The 23,129-nt window shown below is 31.4% G+C and overlaps 1 protein-coding gene across 1 annotated transcript in view; it reads left to right on the top strand.

Annotated features, from left to right (window-relative positions):
• LOC124354806 (chondroitin sulfate proteoglycan 4) overlaps nucleotides 1-23,129 on the top strand; it is a 74,095-nt gene that overhangs the window by 42,476 nt on the left and 8,490 nt on the right. The window contains exons 16-24 of the mRNA XM_046805530.1: nucleotides 1,206-1,448; nucleotides 3,400-3,641; nucleotides 5,238-5,394; nucleotides 6,318-6,464; nucleotides 10,450-10,701; nucleotides 11,573-11,815; nucleotides 19,902-20,094; nucleotides 21,770-21,925; nucleotides 22,498-22,694. Coding sequence (XP_046661486.1) covers nucleotides 1,206-1,448; nucleotides 3,400-3,641; nucleotides 5,238-5,394; nucleotides 6,318-6,464; nucleotides 10,450-10,701; nucleotides 11,573-11,815; nucleotides 19,902-20,094; nucleotides 21,770-21,925; nucleotides 22,498-22,694 — 1,830 coding nt within the window. The remainder of the gene's footprint in view (nucleotides 1-1,205; nucleotides 1,449-3,399; nucleotides 3,642-5,237; nucleotides 5,395-6,317; nucleotides 6,465-10,449; nucleotides 10,702-11,572; nucleotides 11,816-19,901; nucleotides 20,095-21,769; nucleotides 21,926-22,497; nucleotides 22,695-23,129) is intronic.

Below are 23,129 nucleotides of genomic sequence, written 5' to 3'. Positions count from 1 at the left end.
TTTTCTCAGAAAAACGTGCTTAAGGAAATAAAGATAATTCAAAACAATTACCACTTTTCTCTAAAAAAAGTCTTGATGAATAGTAAAAAGTTTTTTATTCTTTTTGTTTTTTTTAGATGGTGAGGTTGTAAATACGTTTTAAAACATGGTTATAAATATTTCAAAATATACAAATTGTTTCAAATTTCATTGTGAACAATAAAAATGTCACTTCAAAGCCTTTTGAACAAAAACTAAACCGACAAAATATAAAAATTAAAAAAATGTTCCACACACCAAAATTTGCACAATGAACACATTCAAAGTAAACACTTCTCAAACAATATTGGTTTGGATTTACATATAACCTCACAAAATCTAAATGTCTGTTATAATAGTTATGAATAGTAAAAAAATCCTATTATGGTCCTTTTTTGTATACATATGTATATATACATATGTATATATATACATATTTACATTTGACTAAAGAAACTTAATCAGATTCTGATTGCTGTGCTACCCTCTTTCTTCTGCCTCCCCCTACAGGCCTCCTGAAGTGCTCTAAAGCACTGTAGCAACTCATAATAAAATAGAAAATACACACACAAGAAGCAAGAATCTATCGCACAGTGAATAATAACACAAATCAAAACAATACGTCACGGCCGAACAATAATAACTAACCTAGACAAAAACTACAAAAAAGTACTGCGCAGCGAGCTGACTGGTATTTTTCATTCTATTCAAAGGCTTACAAAGTAGAGCCAGTGCGTAGAGAAATCTCTCCTACGTTGTACTATGAAAATCACGGAATAATGAAATAAACCGTTTTACAGCATTTTAACAAAACCGAACATATCGCACAGTGCGATAGTAGCACTTGGAGGGTTAAAAGTAATAGTCATATTTAACAGCAACTCACTTTAATAAAGATTGTATACTTGTAGCAATAAAGTGTTATTATGTGTGCACTACTAAGTGTAGTGTAGGTCCTGTTTATTCACATAAATACTGAACACCTATTCTGTTTATATATTATATATATGCTTAATTTCATTCATCCCACTTTTTTGATTACGCTTCATCCATTATTAGCTCAAAACATACATTCTTATGAAACATGTTTAAAATTACTGGTAAAAGACAGGATGGGTAGTTGTCCAGTATTTTAAAATCACAGCTTGTTCCAAAAACTTAGTTGTGTAACTGTGGGTTATGTACAGTATGTTGGAGAGTTGGAGATCTCTGTGAATCTCACCAACGACAATGCCCCTGTGAGAGTGGTGGACCGTGTGTTCCGTGTAGTGCAGGATGGTGCAAGACTGCTGACTGGACAAGACCTGCGCTATGTGGATGCTGACATTGACTGTACCACTGCTGATATCTTGTACACACGCAAGGACATATCCAACGGTGGGATATACTCTGCTGACAACCCGGCCACTCCACTCTACCAGTTCACTCAGGTTGGTGGAGTTATGGATTAGTAATACTAAAAGAATTGATCTTCAACTGTTTTACATCTTGAAAATTTGACTAATGTAGAAAAGTTGTGTCACTTATATCTGTATCCGGCATCATAACAGATTCTTATTATCTACCACTCTACTATGTTCATGATCTAAAGAAACAAGAACGTTCACTTGCTAAGAGTGACTCTCTCAGTGCCAAAGCTGAAGGCTTGACCTGAAGAAAATCGAGCTTTTCTACCTACTTTGGTCCACCATCTGACATGATGACGCCAAGTGTCAAGGCAGCTTTAGCCCATGATGATCAGCAAACCATCATCCCATACATCCTCTCAACCTAGAATATGTATAGTGCATCCTTTAAAAAGTCTAAAAAGCACAAAGTTCTTCAGTTTCTTTTCTCCCAGAAGGAGGCAGTTATGTGTATGAATATAAAAGTCTAAGAATCTATTCTTAACTCAGTTTATCTTTAACAAATCATTACATAACCACAACTTTATTTAACATATCCCCATGGCAAGGGTATCCAAAAGTAAAATGGAATAATTCTTATTTGATCTAAATTTAACCCTTTGAACCCCAGGCGACGAAATATCGTCGCCGAGAAGATATGCGAAGATCCCCGCGGCGACGATGTATCGTCGCCAATGAAGTTGCGAGAATCCCCGGGCGACGTAATATCGTCGCCATGGTATATGCGTTTAATACATATTTATTTGAAATCGTAAAATACTTATTTTATGAGTATTAATACATATTTATATGTATTTTATTAAAATACTAATTTTTTTTATTTATTTATTTACTAATTTATTTATTTAGGTAATATCAGTGATTTTTGTGTTGTACGCCTAGAGGTTTTTACAAGTCACATACTTTTATATAAAAATTCAAAAAAAGTTTATTTTTAGAGATATCAATATAATTTTTTTTGTACATACACAAAACTAAATTTAGAAAAATAAAATGTGGGTGCCCATAGTAAAAATATTTCTTATTTTTTAATTTAAAAAATCTTAAAATCAATTTTTTTGCCTAAAAATCTATATACATATATTTTAAAATTATTTTAATGCTGTTAAACATTTTTTTATACTTCAGACTAATCTTTTTCTGTGTATACAATTTCATTCTGGACATTTTGGTGTGTAATACAAGACAATAGCATAAAAAATAGCAAAAGTATTAATTTTTTACAAACAGTATGCAAAACAGCTGTTTTTGCTCCGGGGATTCTCGGTAGTTCTTAGGTCAAATGATTTTGGTACGTTTTTTTTCCACCATCAATATTTTGGTCTGGGGTTCAAAGGGTTAAAGATAAACGCTAAACTACAAGTACAGATTTTCAACTATAGTACACATTTAACAAATAAAGTTACTTTTATTATTGTTAAATCTACAAATCCAAGTCCTTTTAAAAAGTATTTGTATAAAGTATTAGTGCAAAACTAAAATGGTATCCAGAGTAAACTTCTAAAGAAAAATGCACACCGTATTCACTCACTGAAGGGATATAACGAAATGGACCATAACAACCATGTATTGGTCCAGCTATGACTCTTCAGACAGGATTTTTGGCATGTCTGTTATTAATTTGGGCTATGGAGAAGTTGTTATGGAAAACAATTTTCTTCAAATGTAATATTTAAAGAATAACATACACAATAAACATAGTTTACAAAGATTTTTATGAGTTGACTTAGGGCTACATAAAAATTCCAAGCTGAAACATCAGATCTCTAACTATTCCTACATTACCTCTGACATTAAAACCAAGATTAAATTATTGGTAGCATTAATATTACTGTAAGTAGTGCAAAAAAATTGTTGAATTTGAGACTGATGATGAGGTTCTCTTTGTTTATTTCGTAGCTAAAATATTTCCAGTAATTTGAGTACAGTATAAATATTTGATCTGTCTTATCTCAATATTGTTAATGTGTAACAGGAGGACCTGGATGCTGGGAAAGTTCTGTTCCGTCACGTCGGAGAGGCTGAGAGTCGAGTGCTACTGAGGGTCAGTGACGGCACTCACCATACTGAGGGCATATTGGAAGTGAACGCATCCCCACCGTATGTGGACATAGTCAACAATACGAGACTGGTGGTGCGGCAAGGTGGCTCTGCTCATATCACGTCCCACAATCTGTACGCCGATACAAATGTCAACCTTGCACATCAACAAATCAGGTACGTTCTCTATGTTATTTTGTCGTTTTGGAATTGGAACTGTTTCGTAATTTCAACAGTCCGTTTAGACAATTTGAACTGTATCCACCTAGCGGCTGCTTGTTTCCTTCTTGTCATTCATGTTTGTATCAAATTGTTTTTGTATTGCCATCAATTACAATAACACAGATACATTATCGATCATCACAATCTGTGCTTGTGAACTGCTCCTGTGCAAAATTTTACATAAACAGTGTTGAGTTAAACCTGTAATGCGCACTTGATTTATATTGATCCCTGTATCGGCTCATCCTCCCACCACAAACAAGTTATCAGAGGACACTGTTTATTTGTTCTATTTTATCAAATTGTAGAAAAGTTGTGAGGCTGTGATGTAATTTAGTGTGGAAAGCTGGGATATACTGGGTGTATCCGTAATGCATGGCGATATTTCAAGAGGTGATTCCATGGACCAAAATAAAGAAAAATTTCCTATAAAGGTTGTATAATGCTTCTTTTCCCAGATATGCACCATTTTTTGTACTAAATCATTTATATCTCTAGATCGACTTGACCGATTGAGTTCAAATTTAGCATATTTGGTCACACCCGATATAAGCAATCTCATTAGTGCTTGAGGACCATGTTGTAGAATCCAGTAGTTATAGTTTATTCTTCCAGAATTAATTAATGTTTAGCAACATCTTTCACATCAAATAGAACGAAGAGCAAGAATGTAATCTTTATCTGCTTTTGTTTGTTTGTTGTCTCACGATGTTTTGTGCTCATTTTTCTATTCCATTCCTTGCTTTGCGATATTATTTTAAGGTCATATTATTGTGAAACCATGATTCATTTCCACTGATCATCGTGTTTAGAAACCCACTATCGTTTTCAACTACTTTCTAGCCAGAAACACACTCTACTTATGATCAGGCATCATCAACTTGGGCACGATTGTTACACAAAGATTTTTAAACCCAATGTCCCGTTAGGATTAGGTGTGCTGTTCATTTGGCTAAATAAGGTTCATCAGCGATCATTCACACAGCATTTTGGTGATCTTTAAGGAAAAGTAACCATACTCTATCAATGTTTCCATCAGTACAAGAGGTTGAAGGGCATTCCACCATTGCTTCATCCTTAGCATTATCTCTGCCTTTTTTAAAACACTCAATCCACATAAAAGGATATATCATTCCTAAGCTTCACAAAATACTGTGTTGAGTTGAGTCAGTCATTACTTATTAATTTCATCAATTTCAATTTCAACGAACAGTAAAAACAAGCACCACAAATTAAACTCAGCTGGAATTGTATGCACAGGTCGACATTCAGACAAGTATTAGGCTCTCAGGCTACATGCTATGTACATCATAGCTGCCATATTGTATCAGTTCACTTACATATTGAACAGACTTAAGTACAAGTGTAACTAAGTGCACACTAGTGTATGGATTTCTAAACATTAAAAATAGTAATGAAATATTAAATAGTTCTGAATAAAATGTGAATGATTACACTTCAAATCCAATTAAAGATAAATTCAGTCTAATTTCTTACATTTTATTGTAAAAACTGTCACCAATAGATTGAAAATCTACTTCATGTGTGCAGGTTTGATGTGTCAGACGGTCCCAGCCAGGGAGTATTGGAGTTAGAAGGTACACTGGACCCTGTTAAGGTGTTTGTCCAGGGAGACATCCTGCAAAACAGGCTCTCCTACAGGCACAACGGAGATGTAACTAGTGTACAGGACAGCTTCACACTTAAGGTTACCTTTAAATACTACTTTTTTAGGTTTATTAGGTGCAATTTTAACTAAGAAAATATCAATTGGAAATAGGTACTTATTTATTCATTTTACTTACTAAGTTTTTTCAGTTTCCTCCAACTGGTAATTTAAAAATGTGACCAAAATAAAATTAAAAGATATCACTTTTAAAAATTTGCTGCACATATATTATTAAACACATAAGCTTGTGTAGGTTAGTATGAGTGGCATTAACATTTTGTAGCCTTTGAGTCATAAGGTTGAGGCACATGTGGCATGCACTTAATAACAAATATCTTGTGTTTGAAAACACCAACCATTTATTAGTTATTTAACACTACAATTGCACATTTATTACGTTATGTTCACACAACACCATCAATTGAAAGCAGAACAAGCAGGAAATGTATCAAATACAGTAAAGGCATATTCAGGTATAGCCAAATTTCATATGTACCATAATGTGCCTACAGCACACATTAATCAAAAAGTAACATTGGTAAAAGAAGGAAATTGAATAAAATCTTTCTACAAATTTCAATATTTTACTGAATTTGAAACATTAAGTGGTCCCTGTATATGGCAACCATTGATTAAGTGAAAGACGAAAACCTCATTAGAGTAAAGTAGAAGTTACAGGAAAAACTCAAAACAGAAAAAATACATAACACTGCATTAATGGCAACTTGGAATTCCTCGTTACATGTTGAAAATACACAAGTAGCCTAGTTTGAGTATCAACGGACCAATGCCATTACTCTAATCATTTTAAAACTTATTTTGGTGAATAGGTTGAAACCAAATAAGTGTAAAACATATTATAATATTCAGAGATATCTCTCTGGGCTAGTGCTTCAGAACAATTAAGCAAATAACTCATTTCTGGTTTGCACCATTGAATTTGGTACATCTCATATGTGCAGGTGTCAGTGGAGGGAGCAGACAGTCAGGCCAAGTTCCAGGTGAGGGTTTTCCCCGCTGGCTATTGGGACCCTCTCTCTGTGGCAAACAACCAGACCCTTCATGTTGAAGAATCCACCAGTGTCCCCATCACCAACAGTTTCCTGCAGGTACGTTTGTTAAAAATAATCATAAGAATTTTTGTATTTATTCAGTTAATTGTTTGTATCTATTACATCCCACATAATGTATTGATTAATCCTTTTTGGTTAATTCTTCTCTTAATTCATTTTATATTTAAGTTTAAAGATGGGACCCTTGAAGACGGAGAGTGAAGCTGTTTTTTATAAGTATCTCTGATATTTCTCTCCAATATTTCATATTTTATTGAATAGCTCCTACGATTTCAGTAACAATTGAACTATTTTAGGTCAGTGTAGAGAAATCCTTAACTTTTCAGTTAACACATTATTGCGTAGTAAATTATGGCATTTTACTGTGTTTAATTAAAATCCTAGTAAAAACAAATCCAAAGGAAAATCTTCTGCACGTAACATGACATTTGTAAAGTGGAACTGACTTTGGCAGGTGAATGAAAACACTTACTCTCAGCTGTGTAAATGTGTATAAATTATTATCCTTATTGACTTTGACAGGTTTTTAAAAACACATTTACTATCTGCTGATTAACCCTGGAACTGGCCATCATTTTTCCCAAAATGGCAGGCACTTTTTGGTGATTTTGTAAGGGTTTTGTGTTTTAATCACTGCTCATCTATTTTTTAAGATACAAACATTTTAAAAGCATCAATGTCTTTAGAAATAAATGTAGTTTCTTAAAAAAATATTAAATATTGAATCATTTCAATTTATTTTTATTTTTTTACTGATTAACATAAAAATATTAGTAAAGAATAAATGTTTCTCAAATGTATAGCACCCTCTCAGGTAATATGAAATTTTTTAGAATAATTCTAAAATATAAAAAAAGTTTGCTTATATATCTAAATTACAAATTACAAAAAAATATTTAGGCAAAAGAAGTTTATTGGTACTTTTGAATAATATATCTAAAAAACTACAAAATCTGAAAAAAAAGTTTGTATAGCACTATTATGTATACCATTGTGACATTTTGGAATCTATTGGATGAACAAATATTTTTTTAGAGATAAATGTATGTAGAAGAGAAAAATATGATATTTATAGAAGTTTACATTGTATAAGATATTTTTACATGGCAACAAACTTTTTTAAAATTTTTACAAAAGTCAAAATTGTGAAATAAATGCCTAACATTTTTAGCTAACAATTTTCTTTTCATCCAAAAATTATTTATATAGATAATACATTTATTGAAGTTTACAAAAATGTACAACAATGTATTTTTATCTCTATTATTTTTTTGTAAAAAAAAATAAAACAAGTGATGGTTATAGAAATAAAACGCCAATACCTTCAGAAAAAGTAAAAAAGAATTAATGTCTAAAATACATGAATATGCTTTTATAATAAATATATGAAGAAGAGAAAAATATGATATTTATAGAAGTTTACATTGTATAAGATATTTTTATATGGCAACAAACTTTTTTTTTAATTTTTACAAACGTTAAAATTGTGAAATAAATGCCTAACATTTTTAGCTAACAATTTTCTTTCCATCCAAAAATTATTTATATAGATAGTACATTTATTGAAGTTTACAAAAATGTACAACAATGTATTTTATCTCTATTATTTTTTTGTTAAAAAAATAAAACAAGCGATGGTCATAGAAATAAAACGCTAATACCTTCAGAAAAAGTAAAAACAATTACTGTCTAAAATACATGAATATGCTTTTATAATAAATACATTATGTTTAAATTAACACTCATTATGAAATAACTATAAATTTATTGTCAACCAAATAATAAAACACTGAACCTGAAGCGTATAACATGCTTACTTTCAGTTTCACAAACATCCAACCTATTCACTAAAACTTAAACTAACCTCTATATTTTTCACTTCACTAATTAAAAAAAAAAAAAAACACTAAACAAACTTTTATTTATACACACTAAATAACGAAAAGTCTAAAATATCCAAATAAATAGCAAGCAATACACTAATACCGGCAATGGCGTAATAACAACAGAGAAATCAACATGGCAACCAAGCGATGCGTTGTTCTTATCTACTGGCTGAGTCGGTGATTGTGCAACAGAACAAAAATAAAATACTAGTTCATAGTCTTCGTTGACGATACTGTTTCTTAGAGTAATTCGTCTTCTTTGTTTTGATATGATTTTCACTATTTCCAGTCAACGATAAAGTAACAAAAATAATAAAATTTAATGAAGCTATTTTCGACGCATTAGGCATTTTGGAATTTTACAAAACACGAGCTTTTCAAACGCTTATTTTATAAACATTTATTTTCCTACTGGCTATTGAAAAGATGTTTCTGAAAGCCAAGAATACACTGTTTTCAATGACGACACTTACGATCGAGTAGAACGCAAACTCACGATAGGGAATTTTGACAAACATGCGGTAATTTTAGCGTGTTCGGAAATTACGCAAACAAATGGCAATCGGAAATATGAACATCCAAATTTATAATTTTATAATGAAAGATTTAACGTAACTTTAGATCGTTTTATGATATAATATGAAACCTTGGATCTTTATCTTTAGATTTACGTATGTTTTACTTCAAACAAAGTAAAAATAGGCTTGCTGTGAGAGATCATATTACGACATAGTTAATGCGTCGAAAATAGCTTAGTGCCATTTTGAAACTGTAGTTAATGCGTCGATAATCGCTTAAAGCCAGTTGCAGGGTTAAGCTAAGTCCATGGAAGCCTGGAAGAATTTTTGAAATAGGAATAGGCCAATATATTAACCAGGGACCCTAAGAATGTCCACATGTAAATTTTAGTACAATCAGTCCAGTACTTTTTTCATGATTGAGTAACACACATACAATCACTATTAGAGTTTTTATCTAGTACTAAAGATATATTTACTCTAATAATTAAGAAAACCCCCATTTAGTCTTGTTGATTCCTGAAACTGTAATTTATGTACATACTGTAAAATTCAACATTTTTATCTTCAGTAATTTTTTTAACCTGATTATGAAATTGCCTGCACTTTTTGCTTTAAATTGCTTGTAATTTCATGTGGAGTGATGAAAACAAAATATTTCTACTTTTCTTGTTTTAGGGAAGTTATCGTTAAGGGTTATGAATTTATCAGACAAAATTTATTGCACTACCTTAAACGTCCTTCTTCTCTTTCAACATCTCAAAAATAATATTGGCTTGCTTACATTATTATAAAATTAAACACTGCTCATTTATTAATTTTTCCTTACTTAAAATCTATATCAATCTAACGCTATCCAGAATTTATTAATCAAATAAATCAATCACACAGAACAATTTTATTAAGTTGCTTTATCTGATCATCAACAATATACAAGGTGTAAATTAAGTCCTGTTACACCTGAATATATTCCAAACGGATTGAGATATCAATGTACAACCTTCACCATACTTATTAAATTATTATTTTGGAGGTTTTGGTAGGGTTAACAATTTTCTCCTCCCTTTACAAAAAGGGGTAGAAGGGGGTAACTTTAAATTTTCAAATCACAACCAATACCTTAAAGGTCATTTTAAAGGCCTATTCATTAGATATATCAGTACTTAATATACACCCTGTACATTTGAGGCAAACAAATTAATTTTGTTGTGAGATATTTACTCACAGAAATTTATTTTATAAACCTTAAATACAAAATAAATAACTCATAGTATCAAGCATTCTAAATCTCTAAATGGTTGTCTGTCATTAATGTTAAATCTTTCACGTTTTTATTTTTTAATCTTGTTCTTGTCCTATAAAATCTATTAAAAACGCATAACTTGCATTTTGATTTCTTCGTCTGTAATGGAACTATCAGTTGAGAACAAATTATTTGAATTCACTTAAAATAATTTATTTAGGTTTTATGTGGATGTTTATTTTTGTATAAAAACTATTTTAGCACCAGTTAACTTTAAACAAAGCCCCACAGATCTCCTAGTGAATTTTGTTTTAAAGGGAACCGTGTTTGAGTAATTAAGATTGTAGTTATGGAGTCATTTTGCTTGTGTGCAGGTGAAGCAGCCACACGTCCCTGCTACAGACATCACGTACCTGGTTATGGAGCCTCCACGTTATGGTTATCTGGAACTGGAGCCGGTGGCGGGAGCGATGGGAGCAGATGATAGAGAGGAGGTTGTGTCCACGTTCAGTCAGGAGATGGTGAACAGTGGTCGACTCCACTATGTGCAAGCCACAGCAAACCAGACTCGGGATCGTATGGTCCTAGACGTCACCAATGGCATTACTTGGCTCCGGGATCTTACGGTGTGTTGGTTAAGCATTGTTTGTAATTACTGTACAGTGTTACTGTGAAATCAGAACCAGCAATAAGTTGTATAAATTGAAGACATGAATATACACATCTCAAAATGATGGCAGTTTAATTTAAATCATATAATATCTAACATTTTTCAGACCAATACTTTTGATGTATATTCTGTATGCTATAGAAATTAGGTTAAATATGCTAAGAAGTTAAATCACAATATTTAAACTTTTCAAATTAAAAAAAAATGTCTACCTATGTAAAAGCTAAATATTGTAAAATATTTAAAAATTAAACAATATAATTTTATGGGTAAAGGAAATTTTGTTCTACTTGTTAATTCATAGCCTAACTAACATTATTCTAACTTAAAATATATTTTCAAAATAAATAATTAAATAAAAAGTGACAGATTGCATCAGTCAACATAAAGTAGTCTCAAAACTTCTGGTGTTGTTGTTGATCCCAGTGGTTTTCTTTGGATCTAACCAACAGCACTTTTATATTATGGACCAGCAGTACTCGAGTAACACTTAAAACTCAGTAAACACACATCAAAAGCTGAGCTTGAGTCATCATGAATCGCCGTCAGCATAATTAAACAGTGGAGCTTGAGCATAGAGTCCCATGTGTTGAAAATCCAAACTGATCTTACTGTGGGACGCAAAATATTAAGTTGATTTAATGACCAAAGGCTTGACATAGCTTGTATCTTTGTATAAATGATGAAGGTTTTATGTAAGTTGTACACAAATACAAGTTGAAAGTGGATTGCTACAAGGCTTATCAATTTATTATTAAAAAACATGGTCATTTGATATAGAATAAAGTATACAGTTGGATGTAGACTGTAGAACATTTGTGTTACAGGTCAGTTTCCTAGTGGTACCAGAGCGGCTTTACATAGGTGGGGGAGATCTTAGGTGTGAGGAGGGGGGAAATGTGACCCTCCCTCCATCTCTTCTGCCCCCTCTCACTGAGTACTATGTGGGGCGGCTGACCGAGTACCGGCTGGTACGCCCTCTGCAACATGGCCGCCTAGTGTCTGCAGCACAGCCAGCACGTAACCTGCTCAAGTGGTCGCCCCAGCAGATGCAGGCAGGACTAATACAGGTACCACAACTCAACACTTAATGTAACCTTTCTAGATCTGCATACCTGTTGTACTGGTAATACGAGTAAAATAAGATACGTGCTTCTTGTGTCTGTCAGCCAAGTGTATCAGATGTTTGGGATGCAAAATATTAGAATAGATTAATATAAAATTAAAGAAAACTAGCAAAACTAGCTGAACACTGTAGATTACAAATATGTTAAATACTGATGTTTCACATTTTGAAATAATTCGTCAACTCCGAAATTGAAATAATTAACACTTTTGAAGTTTCAAGAGAGATCAGATAGTTTACATTTTCTTACAAGACTCCTTGTGTTGGAGCGTAGGCTGAATGTGTTGGACAGTACTTAACTGGGTGGGTGGTTGTGACGTGTTTTTATGACAATTTCCATTTGTTTCCATATTTTGATTCTGTTATTCTCTTTGGATAATAAAGTGCAACAACGTAGGTGAATTAAGACATTCTTCTACAGGATTGGTGAGGATAAGACAGGAATGACAATTGTGTCATTATTGTGTCTGTGGGTGAATATGATTGGTAAATAAAGTTCAATCAGACATGTCTATTTACTTACAACAATTTGTACTATTGTTGTTAAGTTACTTGTTTTATTTTAAAATATTGTAGTTAAATTTATGAGCAATGTTCATTATTGAATTAATATCCAAGTGACCTCAAGATGTCCACTTATTTCATCTGTAGCATAATCAACAGTTATCTGTTATTTCAACAGTTAGTCATATAGATCAATCAAATTATTTGTTCGGAAATTTCATCCTTGTGCCTGTTATTTTATGTACATAAAAGCCAAATGCCACTGACTAACTCATCACGAAATCTCTAAAACTAAAGAATGAGTTTACATGGAACTTCATATATATATATATATATATATATGTTTGACAGGTGTTTGGTCTTCCGATCATATGTTAGTTTGCTTATTTAAACACATATGTGACAGATACGGCCAAATACAAAATAATTGGATCGGAAAAAGTAAGCGCTCTGTGGTGTAATGGTAGCACATTCACCCGGCAAGTGAGAGATCCGGGTTCGACTCCCGGCGGAGCAAGTACTTTTTGTGATTCAATGTTTATTGAAATTAAATAAGGCTATTGCCATTTATACAATTTAACGTATATATATATATATATATATATATATATATATATATATATATATATAGACTTCTTGATATAAAGTTCAAGAATTCTAAATTCTTTCTCTGTTCATGATATTATTTATTTCTCTTTGGTGTTAATCACATGTTCAAAAATTCCTGTTCATTTATTTATGTCAATTTTTATTTATTTACTTTTGTAAATTTTGTTGCTGTGTTGTTATTTTTTATTATACCTTATTATACCTTTTTGAAAACGGCAAAGCCGAAATATTAAAGGAACTTTATATCAAGAAGTCTAATAATTGATATAATAGAGCAATTCTGCTTTTATACACCCGAAGTATATATATATATATATATATATATATATATATATATATATATATATATATATATGTCCGTCTTTAGTGAAACCCATTTATAAAAAAGTTAGGAAAACTTAATTAAAAAACTATCATCCGGTTTCATTGTTACCAGTGTTTTCAAAGCTATATGAGAAAGTAGTAAACCATCAATTATACAAATACCTAACATAGTTTAGTTTGATCATTGAATGTCAACACGGCTTTAGAAAAAATTATTCGACTGACACTGCATTTACCAACCTTGTACAGTTGGAGGAATTTAGCTGTGCTCATAGGGCCCTAATACTACCCTTTCAACAAATAAACACTATCTGTGTGGCGGGTTGCTTTTACGTGCTAGCCGCTGAGATGAAGGCGCAACAATCGCTTTAACGACTTTAAACTCACAATTTCGATTTGCAGATTAGTATTGACAAATACGTTATTTTCAAAAACACATTAAAACAACTGAAAAATAAAAGATAAGTCCTATTATTGCTATTATTTGGTATTATCTTATTATTTAATTCCACCACAATCAGCACTGTCACAAAACAGACTGATTTTAGCGAGTGTGGTGAGTTATTTGGGCCAATACGATTTCTGAAAGGAGTATTTTACCCATGAGTCACAGGAAATGTTTTCGGGACGCAGCGCATAATGCTACTCCGCCACCCCTCCCGCCTATCACCACACACTCAAGGTCACGTGCGCAGCTAAAGTCCTCAAACTGTACAGGAAGTTTGCAATGCTTTGGATGGATCACGGCATACAGTGGCAGTGTGCTCTGGTTTATCAAAGCATTTGATTGTGTAGATCATGAAATCTTAATGAAACAATTGGAATTATATGAAGTGGGGGGCACATCTTTTAATTGGTTTAAATCATATATTACAGAGTAAAAACCAAAAACAACTTTAGTATCAGACCATAAAAAAGTGTAATTCAGAATATGGAAATGTAATGTCTGGAGTTCCGCAAGGATCAATTTTAGGACCATTATTATTTACATTGTATATAAATGATCTACTACAAAACAAACACAAAATTAGTTTTATATGCTGACGGCACCACAGCCATAATCAAGGAGAAAAACTTACATGTGAAGAAATTATTAGAACAAACTGTAGTTAAATTAGAAGAGTGGTTTAACCCTTTGCGCTCAAAAGGCCAGCCGCTGGCCACACCAAGGTTTGCAGACAACTCCCGTTAGTTTTGCCGTAGTTTGTCCTCGCAACTGTATGGCTATTATAGATGGACACGCTACTTTCATTGACAGGTCGGCGACCATATTTGGTGTTTGCCTCCCCAGATCGGATTTATTTTTCAATTTCCTCCACGTTATTTGCATAGTAATTTAAAATGTTTAAAGAAGAAATGAAAAATTATTTTTAATGAATATTTCTAATACAAAGATAAACATACATTTTGGAAATTTAACTCTTATACGTATATTGTTAACAAAGATATGTAAATAAAATGTTATAAAGTAGGCCTTTATAGTTATGTTATACTCAGACTTGAACTATTTCACGTTTTTCTCACGGTATAAACCTTTTAAAAATACATACCTATGTGTAGTTAAGAATTAGTTAACACATGTCTTTTAGTAAAACTGTCTAGGTTTCTATCATTTTAGTGTATAGGCCCACTACACGTCATTCGTCTTATTTGCACAGTTAATGTTAGGAAAGAATTATAAGCTAATTTAAAATTTACTGCTTTACATAAAAAATTAGTTTAAAATAAAGGTGCTTCATAGATTTCAGCACTTACCATTCATTATAACACAAATAAAATATTAGATAATAACTGCTATGTTTTGTGGCCAGTGATGCTGGCCTTACAATCTATGAACGTATTATATCTTAACCAGTACAGCTGGACATATGAGCTGAGATATTAAGGCAAAAATTAATCTGCCCTTCTGACAAAATGGCAGCAGCCAGTAGAGTTGGTCATAAGAGCTCCTAGGACCAAATTATAAATACTGCCTTCAAGTGCTTAGGGTTAAAGTTAATGAATGGTTCTGAATATTACAAAAACAAATATTGTTAATATTGTTCACTTTAAATGTGGAGAAATACAGTTACCACAGATAATGAACAAATAAATAGCTGCAGAGATGTAAAACTATTGGGAGTTTGTTTTGATGAACACATGACATGAAAGGACAAATACAAAGCTTATATAAATAAACTCAATACTATTTGTTTCAATATGAGCTGTGTTACACACATCACAAGTTGAAGAACAAAAAATACCCTATACTATGGCTATTTTTACTCAATTATGGAGTAGAGAATTACATTGTGAGGCTTTGTAGAACTAGTAGAAAAAGTCTTAAAAATAAAAAAAAAGATTATAAGAATAATGACATTTTCATCCAGAAGAAGTTCTTGTGAAGATGAAATTAAGAAATAGAAGATCCTTACTATTCCTTGTGCGTACATGTATGAAGTACTGAGTCGAGTTCATCAAAATTTGAACTGGTTTTATAAAGAAAATACTACTCATCACCACAATACCAGAAATACTAATTTGTTAATATATCCCATACATACCACAGCTAATATTTGAAAAAACTCTTCATTATATGGGCATTAAACTTTACAATAAATTGCCTAACAATCTCAAACAAATGCCAAACTTCAAATTCTTAGATAGAAACAGTCTGTTAGTTGAAAAGGCCTACTACAAGATTTCTGAATTTCTAAATAACAAAAAACGTAATATTCTAGTTATTTAGATCTAGTATTTTAACAAAAAATGTATTTAATATAATAAGAAAATAAATGGTTAATATTAATTTTGTTATTTAGAATTTGTTATATTGTTACTAATTTTATTGATATTTATTGAATGATTATTATAGATAACTTTTTGATTAAAAATATAAAATTATCTAACTTAGATGTAGAAGGCCTAATTACTTTTTTATCTGATCATGATGGTCAGCTACTAAATTTAATAAAGTGTAAACATGCAGTGAAAACTGTAAATTTGCCAATAAAAAAAGTAGTACGCAAATTCTCACCCGAAAACATTAATCTTTTTTCACAATTACTTTCTAAAGAATCGTGGTCCGATGTCTACAACTCTAGTGTAGAAACAAAATATGAAGTCTTTTTCAAAATTTTCGTTTTCTATTTTGATCAGGCTTTTCTCCAAATATTGGTTACAAAAAGAAATAAAAAATGTACATGGATTCCTAAAGTTTTAAAAGATAAACAAAAACATATTATCCAATTAACAAAGGAATATCAAAATAAAAGAAGTAATAGTTTAAAAACATATTTAGATCAGAAAAAGACTATTTACAAAAAAGAATTAAATAAAGCTAAAAACAAATATTTCAAAAAAAAAATTGAAAACTCCAACAACATTAAAAAAACTGTCTGGAGTATAATTAACTCTGAAGTTGGGGAAAATGAAGGGAAACTATTTAAAAATATAATTTTAAAACAAGATTCAGAAATAGTTGTAGACCCTAAAAAAATTGCAAATATGTTTAATGATTATTGTAGTAAAATTGTTACAGATTTGAATGTAAATAGTAATAATCAAAATGGGGAGATTGATGTGGAAACTGATTTTATTGATGCAGTGTTTGTAAAACCAAAGTTTGGACTAAAACCGATTAATGAAAAGGAAGTGGAAAAAATCATACAATCTTTAAAAAATAAACACTCCAGTGGGCATGATGAAATTCCTGTGACGGTAATAAAAGCTGTGAAAACCAGCATCAGTAAAATTTTGTGTCACCTAATAAATTCTTCATTTGTATCAGGCATTTTTCTAAACAAATTAAAACAGGCAAAAATAATCCCTTTACATAAAAAAATGACCCTGAAAATATATCAAACTATCGCCCAGTATCTGTTCTCCCTTCAATTTCTAAAGTATATGAAAAATCAGTCCATTTACAATTATCTGAATTTTTGGAAAAATATAATATTTTAGATGATAATCAGCATGGATTCCGGAATGGAAGATCAGTTGTGAGCGCCGCTGTTTCTTTTATTGAATCTGTTATTGAGTCCGTTGACAAAGGAAAATATACAGCTGGTATATTTATGGACCTTTCCAAAGCGTTCGATAGTGTAAAACATAGTAGATGATTAGAAAAACTTCATGTCATTGGAATATCTAAAAGGGCTCTTAATTGGTTTTCTTCTTATTTGACAAATGGGTCTCAATCTGTGGAAATTACCCATTTGACAAATCATAACAGAATTATCAAATCATTATCAGCTCATCAGCCAATTAAGTTTGGGATGCCTCAAGGTTCAATCTTAGGGCCTCTGCTTTTTTTGTGTTATCTTAGGGGTATAGAAGATACCTTAACCTATAGGCAAAATTCAAAACTATATCTTTATGCTGATGATTCTAATTTGATCATGTCATCTAATTCTCTAGAAGAAACAGAAATCTTTACATTTGTGGAATTGAATAATGGAAACTATTTTCACAATCACAACTTATTGTTAAATTCACAGAAAACCAAATTTGTAAATTTTAAAACAGCACAGAACAAAATCACAACAGAACCAATAATAACTTATAACTCATTTAACATTGAAAAGGAAAATCAAATTAACTTTTTAGGTTTAACAGTTGATGAGAATTTAAATTGGGATGAACATGTACAGAAAATTTTAATTAAAATTAATTCCGGAATCTTTACATTATCAAAAATGTCCTTTTATTGTAATTTGGAAACCTTAAAAAGTATATATTTTGCCCATGTTCACTCCCACCTTTTATTCGGTATAGCGTTATATGGATCAACAAAAAAATTAAATATGGATAGCATTTTGAAGCAACAAAAAAGGGCTATTAGAATTATGCTTAAGCTGAAACGTGATGATTCGGCCAGAGAACATTTAAAAAAATTAAAAATGTTTACAGTTTTTGGTCAATATATATTTGAAACAATTCTTATTGCCAAAAAGCAAGAACTAGAGGCAAAATCAATACCATTATCCCACTCTTATAATTGTAGGAGGAGAAATGAGATAGATAGTTCAGCCTCACAGGTTAAAATTTTTCGAGAAAAAGCTCTCATATGCAGGTAACACATTTTTAAAATATGTTCCTGAAAATATTAGAAAAAGAGAATGATTGGTCAAAATTTAAGAAAATGCTCAAAGAATATATAATAAATTTAGCAGTTTATTCATTAGATGAGTTTTCCACCTCCCATAGTTAGCTGTAGTTACACAACATTTCTGTATGTAGTATGCATTTCACTGTACCACCAATGTACATGATTCATGAATAAAGACGTTTGACTATTGACTATCATTACATTATGATGTGCTACACTTTTAGTAATATTATTACTACTAACGATAGGAGACCAAGGAAAGGGAATTGTTTGACAAATATGTTTTTATTTATTACCAATATTATTAATGATACCAAGGTTTGACAACTTTCAGTTTTTAGCATATTAATGTTTTACATCTTCGTACAGCTTTTATGTGCATCTTATTAATAATATTTCATTTACAAATTAATAATATTATGTTATATTACATAACAGTGATAATATTTATTAATGTTTTATTTCTGACTATGCCGTCTGTCTTACCAGCATAGCTCGATCTTGTAAGATGTAATACAACAATAAACGTTCATTAATATTTTTGTACTTTAGTGATGTTGTTTTGCTTATTTTTTTCTGTTCTTACATAGACAAGTGGGTAGAGTTTGGATATACACTTTCTTATACAAAAAAAGTTATTTTTTTCAAATTTTTGTTGTTTTTATATTTTTTTCACTAAGTAATTTTACTATCCACGTTTTTGTCATTATCACGCAAATGAAGTCAATCATCTGTTTATGCATCGGGTAATTCCACGTTACAATAAATACTAGAAATAAAACCATAAAATACTCCAGGATGTGTAACATGCAACAACACACGGAAACTGTCTGCACTCTGTCAGACAGCAAACTCACCAAGGTGCAAACACTCATGACAGATATCACACCAAGGAAGTACTGATATCTAGTAGAAAATGCCAGAACTACTTATGCAACACACAGTTGTCATAGGAATGCTTTTTGCGCAATATTACGGCAGACAATAGAGTAAAACAAGAACAATATAACAATGTGTAATATTAAGTCAGTAGCACACTTTTACACAGTCGATATAAATGTATTATTACATCAAAAACTGTAAAGGGATTAATTTGCACTTTTGTTTTAACATTTGAATTCAAAACAAAAAATAATTTTACAGATTGATAAAGTAATAATTCATTATTATCAAATTAAGATTGAGTGAAAAAAAGTATTTTTGAATATTGTTTTGTTAAATTGTTGATTTTGGAATTAATTTATGAATTTTTTTTATTTAGAGCCTAGAATTTTATAATGTCTAGTGGAGAAATTCGTACAAATCACATGTTTATATTGTGTTTCCGTGTAACAGGACACACTTAATAATCTCATAACTTTATAACATCGTATCATCCTAGGTACATTTGATATAGTTGAATACCTGAACAATTGTTTAATTGTTTCCCTAAGTATAGAGATATTTGTCCAATAGAACTGTAGTTGAGGAATATAGTGAAGTTACCGATGTGACATGTTTACAGTATGTCCACGATGGCAGTGAGACGACAGAGGAGGTGTTCAGTGTTGTGGCACGTGCAGGAGATAAGGACAGTCTGCCAGCGAGAGTGAGAGTGAGCATCTCTCTCGTCAATGATCAGGTGCCAGTCGTAGTCAACAACACAGTGCTACGGCTGTGGCGGGGAGGCTCACAGGCTATCACCCCCTCCCACCTTGGTAACTCTCTTCTTAAATAAAAAATTTTTTATTTTAACAGGTAAAGTTAAGGTTACATTGCCCTTTGTTACCCTAAACCTGTTTTGTAATAAAAATAGATAAATTAAAGTTGTGCTATAAACTAAAACTAGCTTTATAATTCCAACAACATCCAAATTCTTTAGTTCTATAAGTTTATTCTTCGTTCTCAATTATTCTTTGATGTTTAGTAATATATAATTAATTCTAATAACACATAAAAGTGGCAGGACCATTTTGGCCTTCTAGCTGCGGTTTGCCTAATTCTTATAAAACTCATAAAATAAATGTAAAATTTGTAATAGTGTTCTAAATGATATTAATTTTAAATGGTTAAATTATTATTACGCTAATAACAAACTCATTATTTTACAAATCTAGTTATTTTATTAACATTGGTATGAATTAGATTTTCGTTTTTCTTTTATATAAATTCTTAATGTAAATAAAAGCTTTATTGCAAAAAGTTAAAAAAAGTTTAAGAATGTGATTTCTTTAAATCAAACATTCTGATTGACGGAACGATTTGTAGAGTTTGTCAACTATAAAAACTTGAATTAAACTATATTATATAATGCTAATTAATTAAGAATGTTTTTTAATAAGAATTTTTTAGAATGGAAAGATAAAACAATAATTTATTTTTCTAAGCTCTTAGATTCTCAGTGGTTGTTTTTATTTGTATATTAACTATCAAGTACATATTTACTGCTAGGTCTACATTGAAAAGTTGACAATTTTAATTATTAAAAATATACTGTACATTTGCAAGCACTGTTGTGAATTGGCACAAGAAATCAATCAAAAGTGAGGAAAAAGTAAAAGTAGAGTCAGTGTATAATATTACCAGATGTCATAAGTATATGTGTAGATGCAATTAGGGTCATACAATGTGAATAATTAATTGATTTGATCCATCTCTATCAGATGTATATCATTGTGCTGCTTGTTATTTTATATAAATATCTGGAAACATCATATGATATAGTTGTAAACACATAAAACTAAGGCCATTATTAGCTGTGGACAAATAGCTGACAGTGGTGTTGCGCTTATTGAATCAAATTGAGATTATTTAATCAATTAAAAATAGTTGTACAACTAGTTGACAACAGTGTATGGACTCTGCAATAGCTAGTCAACTTTTTGTATCTCAGCTGGGTCGGAGGGCATTGCTATATATGCAACCTTTTAGCCAGATACGGTTAGTGGTGACACTGTTGTACAACAATTTTGGTGCGCACATGTGCAGTAGGCACTCAAAGAAAACATTTGTCAGGCCAATCAGCTGTTCTTGTTCTAACTGAGATGATTTCAAACTGTGCTGTTGTACAGCTGGTTGACAGGGCTAAAGTTTGCTAGTCAATTAGTTGTACACCAGTTATTGAACAAGTTTTACTACTACAAATGTACAAGATCAGTTCTGAAATGTCAAAATGCAACAAATAAATAAATGATGATGTACAATTGTTTATTGTTGTTTTGTTATTAGATAAAACTAAGTGTGAGATATTTTCATAATCTTTGAAAAAAATAAGTACTTTATTTTAACATAAAAAATATAAAACAGTAGTTCTCTTCTTATTTTTAAAGTTAATCTTCTTAGCAAATTTAATTATTTGATACGTAAAATGATAGAGCAAGTGGATATTTTCAGCTGCAGTGGACAGAGACTCGCCTCCAGAAAATGTGACATATGCTATCCTCTCTGCCACAGCCGGACACATCGCCCTGGCCTCCAACCCTTCTGTGGCCATCGATAAGTTCACTCAAACACAGCTCAACAGTTTACAGCTGGTCTTTGTCCATTCAGGTATTAATTGAGAATTGATTGAACGTGTTAAATGGATAAAAGAAAATTTTAGAATTTTTTGAATGGTTATTAAGCTTAAAAAGTCCACTTCTGATAATTGAAAAAACTAGTTTAAATAGATAAAGTAAACTTAGGAATGTTTCTAGATCAAAGACAAGTTTAATTTGGTTTATAACAAACTTAAGGGACGCTACCCAATTTCTAAATTTCAAAATGCTAAATGAAAAGGTTACTTGAGGCATAAATTCTTGGCAGTAAGTTGCCCTTTAGAAGAAGAAGAACTCTTCATTTTGTGATATTTCATTAAATAAGTTCAAAGAAAAGAAATTTCAAGATCAATGTGTTAAAACTATAATAACTTTTATTTAACATGTTCATCATTGAATAGATATATAGTTCAATAGGAAATGCAAGAAATAATTAGATTTTGTTTGTGCTTCATTGTAACTTCATAAAATTGTAAAGGAAGGGTTACACTCACTCTATGAAACAAAATTATGGGTATAATCCATACCTTGCTGAATACTCCAAGAAATGTGTCAAGGATTTGTGTATTTTGTGATATTGCTCAGGAGAAGCTGTGGATGGAGAGGTAGACATTGTAATCAGTGACGGGATCAACTCTGTGGGTCCGATTATCTTCAAGACAAAGTGTGAGGATGTGACATTACACCTGCGCAACAACCGACCTCTCAATGTGTTCCCGTTACTGCGTCGTGCTATCACTACAGATCACTTACTGGCTGAATGTTCAGATCCGACTAGACAGGTGAATTGTCCACATCAGTTTTTCTTTTCTCTGTTTTACAAATTAGTAGTTTAAAGAATGACAGTACTCTCTGATTGCCAAATTTAAATACCATTGTAATAAATGTACAGAACTTTTAAAATTTTGTACAAAATTTGGTTTATGTGTATCAAATTGAATTAGTATGGAAACACTCAATGCTGGTGGATGGTGAAGCACTGAGGGCTGTTATATTGACTCGGGCAGGGTCAGACTTCGAGCGCTGAGATATTGGTCCTCAAAATTTTCACACAATGGAGTGTTTTACCTTATCATACCAGTATGAAATAAACGAGGAAATAGTGTAGAATTGTTTGAAGGGACTGCTTGGAACTGGAACTGGCTTGCAACAATAGTTCTAAGCCCAGATTATTCTGTTCTGAACAATTTCTATTCCAACGGCCTGGCATACCCCAA

The sequence above is a fragment of the Homalodisca vitripennis genome, chromosome 2 (assembly GCF_021130785.1).
Source record: "Homalodisca vitripennis isolate AUS2020 chromosome 2, UT_GWSS_2.1, whole genome shotgun sequence".
NCBI classification, from domain to species: Eukaryota; Metazoa; Arthropoda; class Insecta; order Hemiptera; family Cicadellidae; genus Homalodisca; species Homalodisca vitripennis.
This window is presented reverse-complemented; position numbering and strand designations above follow the sequence as displayed.